Source organism: Lactuca serriola, chromosome 4 (genome assembly GCF_051521515.1).
Source record: "Lactuca serriola cultivar US96UC23 chromosome 4, Lser_US96UC23_V15, whole genome shotgun sequence".
Classification (NCBI taxonomy): domain Eukaryota; kingdom Viridiplantae; phylum Streptophyta; class Magnoliopsida; order Asterales; family Asteraceae; genus Lactuca; species Lactuca serriola.
Window position 1 is genome coordinate 190,552,673 of NC_136411.1, and position 20,258 is coordinate 190,572,930.

The 20,258-nt window shown below is 33.8% G+C and overlaps 1 protein-coding gene across 1 annotated transcript; it reads left to right on the forward strand.

The window, feature by feature from the left end:
• The first annotated feature begins 14,748 nt into the window (after nucleotides 1–14,748).
• Nucleotides 14,749–19,379, forward strand: LOC145099080 (uncharacterized). The gene is made up of 5 exons (XM_079036666.1): nucleotides 14,749–15,426; nucleotides 15,508–15,765; nucleotides 15,950–16,148; nucleotides 18,685–18,797; nucleotides 19,320–19,379. The coding sequence occupies exons 1-5, from the start codon at nucleotides 14,749–14,751 to the stop codon at nucleotides 19,377–19,379; spliced, it is 1,308 nt and encodes a 435-aa protein (XP_078892792.1).
• Nucleotides 19,380–20,258: the final 879 nt, after the last annotated feature.

A 20,258-nucleotide genomic window follows, 5' to 3' on the forward strand; every position in this document is an offset into this window, starting at 1 on the left:
TTTTTTAATCTTACATAGATTTAATGTATAACTTCCACCTATGGAAACATTTCCATATTCCCATTGTGACTATCACTTCTGAACAAGAGTCGCATCTTTTCAGAATATGTCAATATGGTCCTTACCAAAATTTACACCATACTTCTAACTGTCCATGAGAAACCAATCTTTGGTAAACCTCAGATTGTCCTCGACAATTGCTTAATCATCTTAGTCATATCCAGTTCTATTCCTTTTTCCCTTTTAATGCCCTAGGCATTTGGAAGAATTAGAACGGATGAATATTACAACACATGTAATCGATCCTATATCTGCAGTATATGGGACACGATTCATGATGTCTCACATGAAGACATGATACTAGACCAGTCTTTTGCTATAACATTTCTATTTACCATGTTCTCATAATTTGAATTACGAAAAGGGATGTTGTAATCAAAATCGAATTTTAGGACACAAATAACATTTCCATATATAGAATTTCCTCATGTTGAACCATTCCAAAATAACATTCATATATATATATATATATATATATATATATATATATATATATATATATATATATATACTTGACTAAATTTGATTAAAATCTCAATGTAAGCTTTTAGAATTGGAATGAAGTATAATTTCCTCTCCCTTAATTATAGCAAAACAAATTTTCAAACCCTGCAACTTTGGAAATTGAAACATTTTATTTTTCTATAATTAACATTGCTAACTTGCAACACTTAACATAATAATCATGCTCCCACTAACATGATAATTATATCCTTATTAGCATAACACTTATGCTCCCACTAGCTTTGACATGTATCCAGAAATCAGTTGGACTTCTAGAAATCAATACTTATTGACTTTCATTACCAAAGTTCATATTTCTAATACGAGATGCTTCGATAAGACTTTATCTGAGCTTCCCAAAATCATACACCTTTCCTTAGATAGCTCACATGTGTGTCTAAACAATTTTAGAACTATGAAAAGGGATATTATAATCATAGTCTCAAATGTTTAGACCTTTGCCATTGCTCACAATTCGAATTATGAAAAGGGATGTCGTAATCATAATTGAATTTGAGAATGCAAATATCATAATTTCTATCTCCTTAAATCTACTTAGTGAAAGTGTTTCCTCACAATCATTTCCATGAATTGGAGAGAAACCTTATGACACTTAGATTTTATGGGGTATGTGTTCCTATCCATGTGAATTTATCAACCCATAATCATAAGACAAGGTTAGCGACAAATCCAAACTCATATGGACTGAACTTGTTCAATCTTAACTTCTTCCCACTTGGTAACACAAGGGCCTACCATGTCCTCCCAGTTGTCATGTAAACAATTGAGAACTCATAGAGCTCACATGCATAGTCAACTTTTAACGGGAATGGGCACAGAAACAAGAATATGTCAACACGATAGGTTGCAAACCTCAACTCGTGTGCTAGTGATAAAAATAGGTTTTATTCTTGATTAGTTCTTGAAACTTTTCAAGATATTTAAGACTCCCACTGACCTCTTGACATATAAGATTCTCTGTGTCAAGGAACATTACTTGACAAAAAAATATTCAAGAGCTAGTGCAGATTCTTATTAAGATAAACACTTCACACATTTACTCTTAGTTGGTCTTTGTTTTATCAAAAACATCACCACTTACCAATTTTAAATGTACAAGAGTAGAAAACATTTTACTCTACATTTGATAAGTGTTTTAAACCTTCTTAACATTATGTCACTCAAGGCTCAATCTTGGGGTGTTACTTTAAGACTCAATTTTGGAACTAAAGTATGATTCATCTTTTGATTTAACATTTCAACAGTTCACGATTCTTCTTCTTAGTCAAACAAATGCACTAAGATGTTCTTAAAGGATCAACTGTGATATGGTTTTTCATAATCATTAAGAAGATCATAAAACATGATACTGAAGTACTCTCCCATCTTTTCAGATTGGAGAAACCTTTATCTTTCTACCTAATTTGATTATACTAATTCGTCCTGCCATACATTGAAACTTTTCCAATGTTTCAGAATTATACTTAAACATGTAAGCACAACCATATTTACTAAACTTTAGTAAATCATGAAAAATAGCCTTATCGTTCTTTGTGGTGGACATGATCAACGCACAACCAAGTGTACCCGATCTCCTAGTCCTTCACTTGACTCACATATACATGTGAACAAGGAATTAGTCTTAATTTCCCAAATATGAAAATTCTCATTCATCATACAATACATGTTGCATGATTCCAGGTTTCTATCCAACTGAAACTTGGGTAATGAGAATCTTTCCTTATTTGGTAAATTATGACACTACCACAAACGAAAGAATCAAATCCATTTTCGAATATTGCAATCAATGGAATCATATAAACAACAATTTTCACAAATTCCATTGTAAGGATACTTAAAATAAATAAAAACTTTTCTTTATAAAATTTGCTGAAAAACTTTTCCTTTAAATGCAATGAAAAGTATGTTGTTCTCTATTCCTAAGCAATATATCATAACTCTTAAGCAGCAGCTCAAAATTCTGATATTTGAATCATGTGATGAAAATCCATCTTCGCGATCAGATTCAGCATACTCTTATTCTAAGCTTCCTCTTTTTTTTTCTGATTCTATAAAACATCAAAATGCGACCTAATCACATTATGTAATAAGAATCTCCAAATAGGAACTTAATAGAGTTAGATAGTGGACTTATCTGAAGTAGAGTCAACCTTTCTGATTTTACCATCCTTATGATCTTCCAGGTAAATAGGGAAACTTCGCAACAATGATTCTTCTTTTGGCAATAGAAACATATGGACTCTTTAGGAATGGTACACGGGACTATCTCACACCTAGCCTTTCTCTTTACCATTTTGTCAACCGGGTTGACTATGGCCGATCCCTTTCCATCGGGAAGAGAAGACTTTTCTGGACTTCTAATGTTTCCATTGTCAATGTCCATGTAAGTTTGGGAAGTAGATCTTCCAATCAAATTTTCCTTACCAGTGCTCCAAATCATTGTTGACTCAGTAGCATCAAGCAAATAGGTAAGATCATTAAGGGTCATGTCATGGTCTATCACATAGTTGTCCTTAATGAACTCACTATATGAATCGAGAAGGGATTGAAAAACCCAATCAACAGCCATCTTCCTTGCGACTTCGATATCCAGCTCTCCCAGCCTGTCAATATGTGACTTCATCTCCAAGATGTGAGTACATATAGACATTGCTTACCAATAGGGATTGAGTGACCTTGAACTTTTCAAGAACTTGTGGGTTAGGGAGAATAATTAGAGGAGGTAGAGGAAGTGAAGTATGATTTCCAGTCCTATTAATGCACAACAAAGGGATTAATATTTCACCTTGATCGCCATGTGGGATACCATCTTCATTAGGAAAACTCTATCCAAAAGGACAAGGAAGACCATAGTTGTCATAACTAGACATCTATCAGGGAGAAATTCAAGCAAGTTGATTTAAGTCATTAATATAACACCCAATATGAAATATTAAGGCTAGGACCCAACACACTATTCTATAACTTGGAAGAGGGATGCCGTAATCCAAGCTACAAAAATTTTGAAGGTAGGTAAATGACGATTTACCAATTTCCACCATGGAAAAACGAAAAAGAATTTTAGGTCTTAAATGGATTGAAATTCCTAGATCCTTTGAGATTCATTGAACTATTCAATGGCATGTTTAAATCTCGATTGTGCCATTCAAGTTTGTGACTGGGATGCCGAGGATCACAAACAATGAGTGAATAACCATGCAAATTAGCTTGGTACACTTAATGTTACAACCATCTAATCAATGTGTCGGTTAACCACACACACTCCATTGATCTATGATTAACATCAAGCTACCCTTTTCCACGCATTGTTAGTCTCAGATTAGTGTGTCGGTTAACCACACACGCTCCACTAACGACTTAACAATGTGCAAAGTGCAATTTCATGGGTTAGCACCAAATTCAGATTTTCTTAAAGTGACTAAGATTGGGAATTTAATAAAGTTTTAGTTAGTTCATATTTATCATTATACTTTTAATGAAGGGAGAATTAATGTCCTATCCTACCCATTCGACTAATGACCGTCCACCAGTCAAGGAAGCGGTGGGTGAGAGTGGACACCCATTAAACTTCCATTTTATAGGCAATAACCTTATACCCCCTAGTAGACCGGCTTCGTGAATGAGGCCTACTAACGGTAAGACTGACTTACTCTTATATATATATATATATATATATATATATATATATATATATATATATATATATTAACTTTTAATATTATAATAGTATAAGGGTTCAATTTTAACTTTTAAAATTCTAAGGGTTGGAATTAAAGTATACCTGCGGGTTAACTTTACAAATTCCAAAACTTGAGGGCAAGTTTTGAACAATTCAAAAACTTTTGGTTTCCATAACTTATAAGTTTAATATGGTTTTTATGGAAGACTTGTCAAGTTCCATAACTTGTGGACAAGTTATGGAAGACATAAAACTATTTTATGATGACATTTAAAATAAGACCTTTCATTTTTTTCATAACCTATGAATCTAAATGAACTTTTAAAGTAAAACTCTTCATTTTTCATAACTTGAGGACAAGTTCTAGAGTTCATAAAAACCATTAAGATCAATTATTCCAATTAACATAATAACCAAATAACTTTTCTATGATCTAGATCAAACTCATAAGTAAAGATAATTCACATCAACAATTTTCAAGAAATTAACTAATCACATAAACTAATACAAATATCGAAACTTTGACAATTATCCTTTATTTGGATGAGGATAATCATTACCATAGCATCAAAATCAAATCTTATGAACAAAAACATTTTGTGGTAATGATCCTAATCCAAAACAGGCCAAAAAACTCTAAAATCTGCATTCTAGACAGCCAACTCGTCGAGTGCATGGGTTGACTCGTCGAGTTGACCAGTATTGTGAGTGGACTCGGCAAGTCACCCATCCAACTCGGCGAGTCCAATGCCAAAATCATGCAACTCAGTGAGTTAACCAGTGAACTCAGCGAGTTCTGCTGTCAGACTGCAGAAAATTCGATTTTTTTGATTTGAAAACCAATAATAACATCAAATATAATAGAAAACAACCCATGGCTCTAATGCCATTGTTGGATTTTTTTGCTACAACATCCTATGGTGCACATACAACCTTAAATACATTGGATCTATGTTTTCTCTAATTATACATGTAATAGTGTTTCCAAAGCATTAAGCCTATAACTAGTATGCAATTGACATAAACAATATAAAATACTAGTTAGGATGATATACCTTTTGTTGTAGCTTGAACCTTTTAGTATTTGGCCTTAAGAGCTTATCACCAGAAGTATGAATGCCTCAAATGGCTCACAACACACCTAGGACAAAAGTGACTCTTGAGAGAGAATTTCCATGCTCTAAAACACCTCCATAAACTCCAAGAACTAGAAGTAAGTGTTTTTAGGTTATGGAGCATATATTTATATGTAGGATTCCAAGGGTCATGGGTATAACCCAAATCCATACCCATGGGTTTATGATATGTGGTTCATGTGCCCCAACTCTTTATGTATCCATACATAAACTTAGTCCAATATGGATGATAAGCGCAACACATATAAATATAACCAATTACCATAATTAGTCCCCATAGATTTAATTAGTCTTTGTTGATCACTAAATTAATTCCAAACTAATTCTTGATCAATACTAATTAAATCATATGATTTTATATTAATATATTAGAACTTATAATATATTAATAAATCATATATAACCTCTTCTCAAAAGACCATCCTAACACATTTTCCTGATGATATGCAACCCAAATGGATCATACTACTCTCGGGTCAAGTACATACCAATAATAGTTATGGGCTTAGACATCTAATCCAACAATTTTGGTCCTTTTGTATTGGTTTGGGTGGTTATAAGATATAAATTTGTTACTTTATGGTTTATATATGTCTCTTGAATGTTATATCTTCTAGATATGGAATTTTGTGGTATGCTAAGAACGATGCATGGATTTTAGGTGATTTTCCCCCTTTTTTACATAGTTTGAAGAAAGACATGCATGGGTCATGCATGTCCATAAAGTTTGGATTTTTATGGACCATTAGGGGTACTGGAAGCATTCTGGAGAAATCGGACTAGGGACCTTTAGGATTAAGTGCTTAATGGTTTAGTCTTTGCCGTTTTAGCCTCATGGAACCTAGGGTTAGAGATTTTGTTGTTTTGGTTGGAATTAATGGATAAAGTTGGAAACTTTATCCTTATAGACCATATTCCGTACTAGATCTGAGCTTTGGAGCTCTTGGGACTGATGGAAGAAGCTTAATCTATTAAGTTGTTTTGGATCCAGTGCCCATAACATGACATCAAGTCACCACGCCGTGGCAACTGAAGATGGATCGATTCTTTTGTCCTTTTTTGGCTTGGCCAAGGCTGACGATGGTATGGCGAGTCGCTAAAGCTATATGTTTGATTGATTGACTTGACCTTTGACCGGTGACTTTGAGGGTTGACTTTTGACTTGCGTTGACTTTCGGTCAACCCTTAGTTTTAAAAGGTAAGCTAAGGGTGTACCTCGTATGGTTGTACAGGTGGTATATAACATCTATTTTCAAGGCAGTAGGAGCGGTATCAATTGATCATCGTTAGATAGGTGAGTCTTTTAATTGTACTCATGGGTCAAAGGCACCAATGCTCGCTCACTAAATTATGTTTTTAGAAAGATAGTTGTCTTTGTGACACTTGCTGATATGGGTGTATGTGCTTGTTGTCTTTGTGACTCCTGCTAGTTTTATTGTATGCTTAGCTATAGGGGTGAAATAGACCCATTACCAGTTGAAAAATACCAAAGGAGTTGCAATAGACCCAGGGGTGAAATATACCTAATACCGGTTGAAAGATACCGAATGACTTGAAATAGACTTATGGGTGAAATAGACGTAGCTTAGTTTCTGACTGTTATGTATATTTATGTATGGGGTATTTTGGGGAAACTCACTAAGCTCTATGCTTAAACTTTTATGTTTATGGTTTCAGGTACTTCCAGTTCGAAAGGGAAGGGGCCGGCATGATCGCACCATATCCACCAATATTCTGCATTTAATGACATGATTTGCACAATGATGACTATTTTATAGATTATCACATCTTGATGGATTTTGGAATGAATGAATGATGGTTTGATACATTTAAAAATAAAAATTTTACATAATAGTTTTTGGGATGTTACAAGTTGCCTTTCAAGAATAGGGGTATTTTGGTAAAACCCATGTTCTAACATCTAAATTCAAGAAAAGAAAAGCAACAACCATGCATGGTGGCACTTTGTCTTGCTATATTCATTTATCATGAAATGAGATATGGGTCTCTCTCTCTCTTCACATGACAACTAAAAAGAGGCAGTTTGGTCAAAAGGAATTCAGAGAAACACTACGTATGACTGGTCAGGTAAAGTTCACATTTCTCTCTACAAAAGCTAAGTTTTTTTTGTATACTAGTTCAAGCTACTTTATCTCTGGTTTGTCTTATCTTTCATGTGGGTTATGTTTTTAGAAAACATGCATTGTGTGTTTCACAAGCATACATGCATGAATGGAATAAAGAAATAGAGTCTTAAGAAGATATATGGAAGGAAGTTGTTAAGATTTGTTGATACCAAGACAAAAAACGAATTCAGTGGCTGGTCACCATCAATTCTGATGGTTATAGAGGTCATGTGAGTTATGGGAAAGTGATATCCAAGGCTAAAATAATCATTTTTGTGTGATCTATTCGATGAGTAAAAGCAAAGATCGTATTTTTTTGTTTAACAATTAGCAAGACACATATGTGAAAAAAAAAACGCAAGGATGCACAGGGGTAGTTTTGTCAAAACTTGATACTAAAAAGAGATAAAATTCATTTCGATAAAAACCAAGAACCATCAAAATCATTGTTTCCCAATATAACATAAATATTAGAGTATCAAAACATAACATCTCTCAAAATCATGAAGACTATTGGATAATGTGTACATTCATGCCTTTTCTTGCCCCGATCCTCAAAAGTACCAGAAACACTTAAATCCACAACTATAGTCCAAAGCTTAGTGAGTTCCCCAAAATACCTCACATAGTAATACACATGCAATGCTTGCAAACAAGGCCTACAGTACAAGGTTGACCCGCCACAGAAGCCTACAACATCCAAGATGGGCTACTCCCCTTAGGCCTACAGTATGAATTGGACCGCCTAGGTCTCTTAGCCTACAACACACAACTGTACAACCTTAACCTAACCACACTATGTCGACATATGCAAATAAAAAGTAACAAGAAAACACATATAATTATAAGAAATCTACTTATCTAACAGATTACTACTACATATCAACCTCCAAACAAACAAAGGATACATACTTCAGTATAAAGTATAGTGAGAAAACTCATCTCATAGATGAAAGAAGATATCCCTACAACTCATCACATGCAATAAACCGGTACAACACCCACTTAGACATTTAATAAAGGAAAATCCTCAATGACCCTAAAGTTTGACCAGTCAAAACATGAATGATCAAAGTTCACAACCTAGTCACTACACTATGGCCATGTCGTGGTGGCTAAACGAAAAAATGGTTGCAAAATCCCCTGTAGTGGTAGCAACATTGCCACGTCGTGGTAAAGTCCTAACCAACGTATTCCATTAAGCTCTTAAACCTTATTTCTATAGCTCCAAAGCTCATATCTGGATCGATTAAGGTCATGAATGGATAATGTTTCCAACTTTATCTATTTACGAACCTCTAAAAGCTTAGATCTCAAAACCTAACACAAAAGGGACAAATGACCTGAGAGATCCATGCATGGTTGATTCTTGATCAAGATGCAAATTTATGGGACCACAAGGTCCAAAAAGTAACATAAATCTCATCCAAGGTCCTAGAGTTGCTTCAAACTCAAAGAATTCATTTCAATAACCAAAAAGGGACTCCAACACATCATAATCAACTCATGAGATGAAACGGTATGAACTTTCTACTTTTTGGAGTGTAAAGATGGTTGTAGAAATAGCCTTCAACAATAATAAATCCCACCACTAGCTTGAATCACCTCCTTCTTCCTTCTTAATCCTTGAAAAGCCAAGAACACACACTTAAAAACCAATAACACACACTTTAGGGTTTCTCTCAAAAGGATGGAAGCTGGAGCTGAAAGTAAACCCTAACCTAATGTTCCTGAAATATGACTCAAGGCCTGAAATTTTTGGGTGTACATCCATCAGCCAGCATGCTTGGTCAATACATGACCACACAATGGTCATTAAAAATGTGTGTTTCTTTTTAGGGCCACGAACATACCGTGATGGGCTCCATAACCACACAGTGGTTAGCCAAGATCAACTAAAACCTCCAAAAATTAGAAATGTAGGATCTCAAGTGCAATACGTGAAAATTTATGCTACAAAATTACTTAATATAGTTATGAAATTACATACTTTTACCCTACTCTTATTTTTTTAACAATAAAAATTAGATTATATTTTAAGTAAACAATTACACATTTGTAACTTGCCTTTTTATAACAAACAACAATATTGAACGAACACACCCTCCCCCTCCGCCTCCCCCTACCCCCACCCCCATACACACATACAGTTTGAGTATTTTTGTAGTGCACAAACATTTTTTTATCTCCGAAGACCTTTTATATTCTTCCATTTGGAAATACTAAATTACTTTCTCCCAATTATTAGAATCCATACATTTGGGGGGAGGGGTTGGATAGTTCTTGAGATATCATCATACCCCCTGACTTTCTTAAAATAATTGTCCACATCAGTTTTACAGTCTTTATCATGTTTTTCTATAAACGCCTCACGACCCTCCAATAATTTAGCACTCTATGGATCCAAAGAAACTGAATCTCAACTAAACTTTCCTTACAAATACAAAAAAGTAAGGTAAGTAAAAACCTGTCATAATTAAACATATAAAAATGCTTGAATAAATAGTTTACCTTCATATGCTTGATTGTTACATCCTTTAAGGTAAATGAAATGTGTTTCCAACTTCTGTTATTGAAAGGGACGTTATGCTATATATTCTTATCCATCTCGCAAATAAACATATCTTGAGGTTCACCCATCGGGTCAAATGTAAAATCCCTATCAAAATCCAAATTAAAGGATTCCCTTTACTTTTCAATAGCTCCTTTTAGAGGTTAAGGTTTTTTTTTTCTTTTCTCTTGTTTTCTTCGGTGGAATAGCTGCAATTATAATTAGAAATTATTAGTAAAAATACTTTATAGTAACATAATAAATATAGTAAATCATAAATCATAATAACACTTACCATCCTCGTTATGTTGACCACGACCTTCACTGAATAGAGGTGGTGGATCCCCATGTATATCACCCTTATATTCTGAACCCATCATCAAATTTTCCATGGTATATAACAACACGATACAAATAAACGGCATAGCCTGATAACTTGTAAGATATACAAATACAATTTCTTTTATAAATAGACATTACATAGGAATAAAAATTTCTATTTGTACTAGGAATCCAAATATTACAAATACAAATTACATAGGAACTATTTTAATTAGACTCTCTCTTGATAACTTCAATATCTCCTTCTGAATAATAATCATGATAGTTCTCATCATATTCAGTCTTAGAATAAAAAACATCATCCACTCTCGTGGTTTGTAGAGGAACTTCACTTTCACTTTTTCCCTCAGTATGATTAAAAAGAAGACACGCAAATTAATAGAATTGTGACATATTTATATTATTTATAGCATCTTACTTTTGTATATGTATGCTATTTATAACATCCTACTTTTTTTATTATAGCATTGTACCTTACATATTATGTAGTTTTGATAGCTTGCCTAATTAAGTCAAAAGAAATTAAGATCATAATAATTACATAACAAACGCATAAGGCAAAGGTTAAGACATGTTCCAATCATATTAACCAATCCTTAAGGACATGATTATTTCACATACATTATGCACACATATGGATACATTATACACCCATACATTCTCGAATGCATACAAATAAATGTTTACATACATTAATTTATGTTTGCATATATACAAATCATTGTTGTAAAAATCCCGACTAGGTCCCGATTAATCTCCGATTAATCCCTAGGCGCTACTCGACCGATTAGAGGGCGCCTAGCGATTAATCCCTGCATACATAATGAGTGAAACATTACAAAACGATGAAATTTTAACACTTGGAAGAAGTTTTATCTCAACGGAAACTATTTGATGCATGATTAGTGTTGTATTGATCATATTAACCTATTATGTTATCATTATTATTGGTATTTACGAACTTTGATATGATATTAGTCATATTTATGTTTTTAAAATTCAATAAATTAGCATTTAATGGTACCCGATTAATCTCCGCTTAGCCGATTAATCCCTTGACCCCAGTCCACCGACTAGGTAACGTCGAGCGTTTTTTACAACCTTGATACAAATACGCATATACATATATAGCAAGCAAATATACATATACCAAATACACATACACTAATACATATATACATAAAAATATTTACTGTTACCAAAAACACATAAACATATACCAAATACACATACATTCACTGTTGTCAGGTATACATACAATATACAAAATACACATTGACTTATACACATTTTTCCATACCAAAATTAAGAGTAAAATGAACTTATGGTGACCCAGAAATAGAATGATGGTGTTGTGGTGGTTGTAGTCACCACAAAATAGCAGAAGGAGAAGGCAATGGTGGTTGTGGTATGCCTTGAAATTACAAAATTATTGCAATTAAAATGGAAATCTTGGTCAGAAGAGAAAGAGAAGAGAAATGACTGAGAAGAAGCACAAACATGCTTAAGTGATGGTCGATTTTGTCATCGGTGAACTTAATTTTGTTATCGATGGTTCCTGGTGGCATGTTGGCGTTATCGAATAGGTTTTCATATAAATCAATGGTTCATCGGTTGGAATATCCGAAGAGATCCAAGAGTGTTAGATAAATTCGTATGATATAGAATTGAATGGAAAGCCCCGACATTAACGATGAGTTTGAATGGGGATAAAACCAAATAGCGGCGACAAGTTATGATAAATGGAAGGAACACTTTCATGGTCATTTTTTTAGGGTGTTAGGGGTGAAAAAATCGTGGCTATTGATGTTGTCGCAAATACCCATGTACAACAATTGGAAACCAACCATTGGATTGAGATATGTGATCAACGGGTAGGGTGATTCAAAACACGAAGTTCAGAAGTGGCCAAATATCACCGCTAATGATGATGTAGCCACTAATTATGGTATTTCTTATAATATAATTATACCCACAACATAAAAACATTTTTGAACAGTGTACGACTTTAAACATGTTATTTCCAACAAAATAATTTGGGTAAGCATTTAATCATAAAAACTGTGTGCATTTGCAACTTTAGTTATGATAAATAATTTGGAGAAAAAAGTTACAATACTTCAAGAAAAAAGGTTCCACGACACAATCATGACTTTTGTAACAAATTTATAAATAAAATTTTAATTACAACAATGGTCGTTGGAGCTGTTTATATATATATATATATATATATATATATATATATATATATATATATATATATATCGTAATATTGTCTTATATTTTTTCTGCCAAATTTAATAAAACATTAATTAATGCAATATCATTCATTTCTTGAGATAAATAGTTATGACCAGTTTTTAATTGATTTAATTAAAAACATAAAATCAGAATTATGAAAATTTCATTTAAAATCAACGTTTATTTCCATCAATTTTATGTGTTAAATTCTTTTATTCTTAATTAGAATATTTAGATATATTTTTGCAACCAAAGTTTGTTGGGTTTTATCAAATATATACATTATTTCGTACAAATTTATATTCAGTTTTTATACAATAATACATAAAAGTTGATCTACATTTGTTAATTTTATATAAAAACAGTCATAAAATTATTGAAAGACTAGTTTAAATTTAAAAAAAAATCGGTTTAATTAAATTTTAGTTTATTCTATCAGTCTGCAAATGTTAGAAAACAAACAGTGTTCGTATTTCAAACCTATCGACGTTTGGTCCACCTCTTTTACTGTAAATGTCTACATATATGGTGCGTAGGCTATAGATATTTTATCTCAGAAAAAAACAAACACCTCCTAAATAAAAAAAAAAAAAAAAAAACACCTCCTAAATCAAAATATGGTTAATAAGTTGATTCTAAATATTATTAGGGGTAATTACTAATCTAGCCAAATTAAGGGGATAATTAACAATTTTTAGCCAAAAATTAGTAAATGGCCAAAAATAGCCCACGAAACCGTAGGTTCGAAATTTGCCTACTGTTCCGCCATTTCGTCTATTGTTTCGTGTTTTGTATAATTTTTTTTTTCATTTTTGACATTCAAAACCGTAGGGTTTTTTTCATTTTTGACATTCCAAACCGTAGGCTACGGTTTTTGCAAAAAAAAAACTACGGGTTTTTTTTGGAGGGGTTTTATCTACTATTTCGGGGATTTTATCTACTATTTTGGCCAAAAAATAACGGTTTTAATTTTTAATTTTTAGTTTTTTATTTTTAAAAATATTATTATTATTATTTTTATTTTTTTGTAATATAGAGTATAAAAAATAGTGTTTATAATATGTATAATAACTTTAACAATTATTTTGTTTAAATTTTAACAATTATTTAGTTTGAATTATTTTGTTTTAATTTTAACAGTAGTCAACTCTGGCGAAAAGAGTAGACTACTTTTTTGGTAAAGCTGACTACTTTGTTGTTAAATTTAACTACTTTTTGTTATACTTGACTACTTTTTTCGTCAGAGTTGACTACTGTTCTCAACCTATCTTATATATATTTAGTATTTTATATTTTTGGAAAGTTTATTCTCTCTAGCTTCTTAATTGTCAAATTTAAGATAATGAGTTGTAATAAGTATTTTGTATTGCTCATTACGGATGGAAGATGTGAGTTTGTTAATTCCCAATTATCATATGTTTGGCCACTGGGATACAATCCGAGAATGTTTTATTTAGGTGTTGAATTTTACGAAAACACAACGTTCACCGAATTTGTTTAGTTGGTTAAGTGCAAGATGGGTCTTCCCGAAGAATCAAAAGTTAGTTTGGTCTATCAACATCCAGGACAACTCTATTATTGTGGTACTGTTGATGATCGTAATATTTGAAAGCTGATAAAGGTAATAAATGGCGTTGGAGATAAATATGTGTCTGTGTATGTGGTGGTTGAAGAAGGCATTTGGCCCAACGAAATGGATGATAGAGGAAAGGCATCTGCAACAAATTTATCAAGTGGAAAAGGGAGCAACAACCCAATAAGTAATTTTAAAAGTCCAAGTAAAAGTCAATATCATAGTGTTGCTGAAAATGTAAATGTAGTGCCAGAACCGATTATGTATGTTACACCGGAGAATTATAAGTATATCAGTGATAATGATGTTGGTGCATATGTTAATGATGTTTGTGTAAATGAATCATTTGACAAAAAAAAAAGCAGTAGCCGTGGTGAATAAGGTTGGTAATGAATTTGGAAAACAGGAAGTTCCGTTTTTGCATGATGGTGAACTAAAAGGATATGGCGAGTTTGCGGATTGTGACAAGTTGGATATATCCGGCCTAGATAGTGATTCTAACAGAGAAGAATTAGATGACGAATCTAAGCTTATTTATTCAGATACCATGTTTCATGGTATGCCCCCCTTTGCCTTCGTGTCCTGTAAACGCTGATGTGAACATTCCATGTCAGAGGGTGGATATAAGTGAAGAGATTAAGGTTTTAGACATTTTTGATGACAAAGAGTTGCTCAAGCTTGCAATCGGAAGACAATGCAGGGAACAAGGTAAGCAGTATAAGACTACCAGATCGAGCAAAGGAAGGTGCGAGGTTGTTTGTTTGGTTAAAAATTGCTCATGGATGGTTAGGGCAAGGGGAATCCAATCGACTACTGCTTTCCAAGTCACAAAAGTTGTTGACCAACACACATGTTGTGCGACAGATTTGGAGTCTAATCATCGGCAATCAAAGAAAAAGGTACTTGGCCACTTTATCGCTGAAGTATTGGCCGGAGACTATAATAGTGTTTATAGGGGCAATGAAATTGTTAGGGACATCAATTCGAAATTTCCAATCAATATCTCATACCAACAGGCATGGCATGCAAAACAGTATGCGTTGTTGATGTTAAGAGGTACCAAAGAGGATTCATTCACCAAACTACCAGTGTATCTGCACAACTTGGTCAAGCACAATCCAGGAACTGTTACTCAGATAAGAGTAGACGATGATGATCGGTTTGAGTTCGTGTTTATCGCATTGGGTTGCTCGGTAAGCAGTGTTAATTTTTATAACAAATATAACATATGAATCCTAATTGGTACTTGTTAATGCAATAAAAAATAATTGTAGGTACGAGCGTTCATCAAATATTGTAGGCCGACCCTAATAATTGATGGTGGTCACCTAAAGGGTGAATTCAAAGGCATGATGTTGCTCGCAGTGACAATGGACGATCAAAACCAAATCATGCTTGTTGTTTATGCCATTTGCAAAAGTGAATGTACTGATACGTGGTCCTGGTTCCTTCGAAAGCTACGTGAAAGTATAGGCAACTTGGAAGACCTTACAATCATATCTGATAGGGCTCCATCCATAGCGACGTCAATTGCAAATATATTTCCTCACGCCTATCATGGAATATGTGGTATCCATTTGTATTTCAACATTTCAGCAAAAATTAGAAGCAGCGATACAATGCACACATTATTTTGGGAGACCTGCAAAGCCTATACCATTAAAAAATTCGATAATGGGATGAAAAAAATAAAAAAATGTTAATATTTGTGTATAGGAATACCTACAAAACATCAACCCAGAAAGATGGGTCATGGCACATTTTCCTGGGAATCGGTATTTTCTTATGACATCAAATAGTGCGGAGTCAATAAATTCAATGTCACGATTTGCAAGAAAGATGTCAATATTGATGTTGATTGAGTATTTTCGTGCAACAATGCAACAATGGAGTTTTCAGAAACGTAATGTTGCAGGTACTAATATTTTATATACATTGTTGATTGGGTATTTTCTTAACTCGTGTAGTAATAATTTTATGAAAAAATATGTCTATTTTTTTTTGCTGAAACTAAAACAACACTCACCCAACGGGCTGAAACGATTATACAAGCAAATAAGAATGCTTGTAATAATTGGATGGTGTACCCTATCTCAAACAGCAGATTTGAAGTGAAAAGCTCTAACCACAAAAGTGTCATTGTTGATTTCCAACAAAGAACCTGTACATGTAGGCGGTGGCAAATAGATGGCTTACCTTGTGGCCATGTTATAAAAGTGCTGACAATGAACCATTACAAAGATTGTTCGGAATTCGCTTTAAAAAGCTTACTTTACATTAACATTGAGGAAAACTTACGAGGAGTCAGTGAACCCCTTACCAAGTCCATCTGAGTGGGAGATCCCCGATGATGTGATGACCGTGAAGCCACCCATAATGGAGAGACGTCAGCCGGGTAGGCCAAGAAACACTGGACGTATTCCGTCGCAAGTTGAGCATCCAATACGACAAGAATGTTCTACATGCGGTCAATTTGGACACACTAGGAACGATTGTACGGGTAGGGGATCGGGGAGCGGATCTGGGGGGAGGAAAAAATCTACACAAAAGGGCATAATGACTGATGAGTTTGCATCCGGGAGCAGGTCACAGAACGAAAGCGTGTACCCTACTTTTGATTTCAATAGTACATTTGATTTGAATTGTCCTTAGATTAATGTAGGAAAGCAATGAATTCCCGTATTTGTAATTTGTATTGCTTGTATTAAAAAGCACTTCTGAGATTATTAATTAAATCTAGTACTCCACTTATTAACTCCTTTATTCCATGAAAAATAAAACACAAACATAAAACATTTTAGAAATCGAGATACACCCTTACGAAACATTACATAAGACATTTCACATAAAAGAGCCTTCTACATGAAACATTTGTTATTTTTAAGTAGGATCCATGCATCCTCATACTTGAAGTCACTTCCCTCGTGCTCCAAAATGTAATGATCTTTAACCATTTCTAAAAGATCTTTGTCGTTGTTTGGATAACGATACCTGTTTTTAAGATGATGATACCATCGATTAAACCATGTGATTTTTTCCTTTAAATCTATCCACTTACCAAAAATATCTTCTTGTGTTCGGTGTTTTCCTTCTCCCAACAAAAGGTTAAACATGGTTGTTATGCAGGTCCATTCATCACCTTCTAAGCAATCAAGGTTAACCATGGTTACATCATCGTAAATGTTTAACCAACAACATGTTACCACCATTACCTCTCTTATCGTCCATGGATGTGGAGTATTGGATGGAGCAACTGCGTTGGAAGAAGTTGGTTGATTGGAGGCCATTTTTTAAAGTTTTTTTATTAGTTTGTTATAATTTTATAGGAGTACTTAAATAAGAAAAAAGAATAACATACAATTAGGTGGATTCCCATAAGTAGTGTTTGAAACTACATTATGAAACCGTAGTCATATAATGTCAAAGAGTAGTCCGATTGTCAGATACCTTACACGGAGATACTGTTTGAAACGACAAATATACTGTTCGAAAAGACAATACATTATGCAGGCTACAAAGTAGTAGTCAAAGTCTATGAAATCGTAATCATATAATGTCAAAGAGTACTCCGATTGTCAGATACCTTACACGGGGATATTGTTTGACACGACAAATATACTGTTCGAAAAGACAATACATTATGCAGGCTACAAAGTAGTAGTCAAAGTCTATGAAACTGTAATCATATAATGTCAAAGAGTAGTCCGATTGTCAGATACCTTACACGGAGATACTGTTTGAAACGACAAATATACTATTCGAAAAGACAATACATTATGCAGTCTACAAAGTAGTAGTCAAAGTCTATAAAACCGTAGTCATATAATGTCAAAGAGTAGTCCAATTGTCAGATACCTTACACGGAGATACTGTTTGAAACGAAAAATATACTGTTCGAAAAGACAATACATTATGCAGGCTACAAAGTAGTAGTCAAAGTCTATGAAACCGTAGTCATATAATGTCAAAGATTAGTCCGATTGTCAGATACCTTACACGGAGATACTGTTTGAAACGACAAATATATTGTTCGAACAGACAATACATTATTGACCTTGCCTTTGCAGCTATTACTTATTTATGTGTCCACATGTGCAAAGCCCCTAACCCGCACAACCTTACGCAAACTATGTAATTGCTAATTCTCTCTTACAATTGTTTCGAAATGAGTTTCTCCGACACTGACCATGAAGAAAGCTTCAACAACTTGCCTGTTTACCTTCATAACCTAAGGTGAACCAACCCGCATACTCACACTCACATCAAAACGGATTTGATGGATCGTTTCCAATCTTGTTTTGGGGCTATTGGATGGGTGGCATAATTCTTTTCCAAATCCGTTTTGTGTCTTTACGTTTGATAATGTTTGTACACTAAAGTAATTGGTGTGCACTATTAAAAATTACAGTTTCATGCATTCGTGCATTGTTTCTTGCATGTCTTCTACATAGGTACCGTCCCTCTTAGAAGGGACTACCTAAAAACAATGTTTGTAGTTTTTGCTAATGATGGGAACAATCTTACTTTCCCTATAGCATTTGGTATGGCGGTTGAAAATAATGTGGTAAATTCTACCTAGTTCCTGATGAGTTTAAAAGAATGTATCGGAGAGGGTAGGGAAATAGCGTTCATATCCAATATGTACGATGGCATTAGCTCTTGCGTAGATAATGTTTTTAGTGATTCTTATCGTGGTTACACTTGTAATAGTGTGCAAAACTATTTACGCACAAGAGTAGGCTCCGGGAGATCATTGGAAACTTTGTTCTTGATAACATTAAAATCCTACACGTTGTCAAGCTTTGCACAAAATTTTTCTAGATTAAGCATTGATGCTCGTGAAGTGCTTACGAATATCGGTCATCCGAAATGGGCAAGAGCCTATTTCCCTAACATCCGTTCGAATGTACTCAACATGGAAGTTCCTCAATACTTTTCAGTAGTATCGCGCGATCTAGGGTATGTTTTACTCCATAGGTAACTCCCCCACGAGAACCTATATTATATGCAAAACTATTAGTTAAACATATAAAAAATGGTATTTTTTATAATATTAAATTGATAAATACCTGTTCCATTCATCCAGGTTCTCCACCACCCACAGATTGTGACTTTGTCTTTGGGTTCTTTTCCCAAAAAACCTTGATTGATGATATATAGCAAAATCGTACGGACAACATCGTCAGCCGATATCTCATTGAACTATCGGTTCAAGATAAGTAGCTCTAAATCTTCTACAAGTAACGTAGTGTCCATGCGATACGGGAAGACTTTGGACCGAAATGTATTATCACCATATCCGTAATTATACATGGTTGAAAATTCGATCCTTGAAGTAGGAAAACGGCCCATGTAAAGTCCTGAGACAATACAAAACTCTTCCGGCCCAAATGATAAAGAACGTCTAGAAAACATGAAATGTAGACGCTCAGCTGCATCACTTTCAGGGGTAGGACGCAACATGTGAAGTAGTAGGCCATGAATAAGTAGTCCGTCTCCGGACTGAGCCGGTAGATCCAAGAGGTAACCAAAGCTAGTCCATGAAAATATCTCTCGAACCGGCCCAATCAACCGACTCAAAACTTCATGCAACTTGTGACATGAAGCTTTCACAGATATATTGCATGTCATCTTTTTGTTAGGAAGCTGCAAAATAAATAAAAAATAAAGTTAAATAAGGTTTTATAAAAAAAACAAAACAGTGTTGGAGTATCATACAATAAAACAGTTAAACATTTCATATAATCTATTTACTTTCTATAAAATACCAAAGTAAATTATTTTACACAAAATTTTGTCTTTTCTATACTACTTGTATACAAAAAATAGTATTGTACTTTAAAAATTGTGTGACAATAACATATTTTATAACAAACCCGAAACTACCAAAACACAATTCTATTTTATCAATACAATATAATACAAAGTATCTACACATTATACACATAACAACTTCTTCAAATAGATACTACATTGCTATTATATGCTATAATTGAGACATAGAAAATAATATCATTTTTAACAA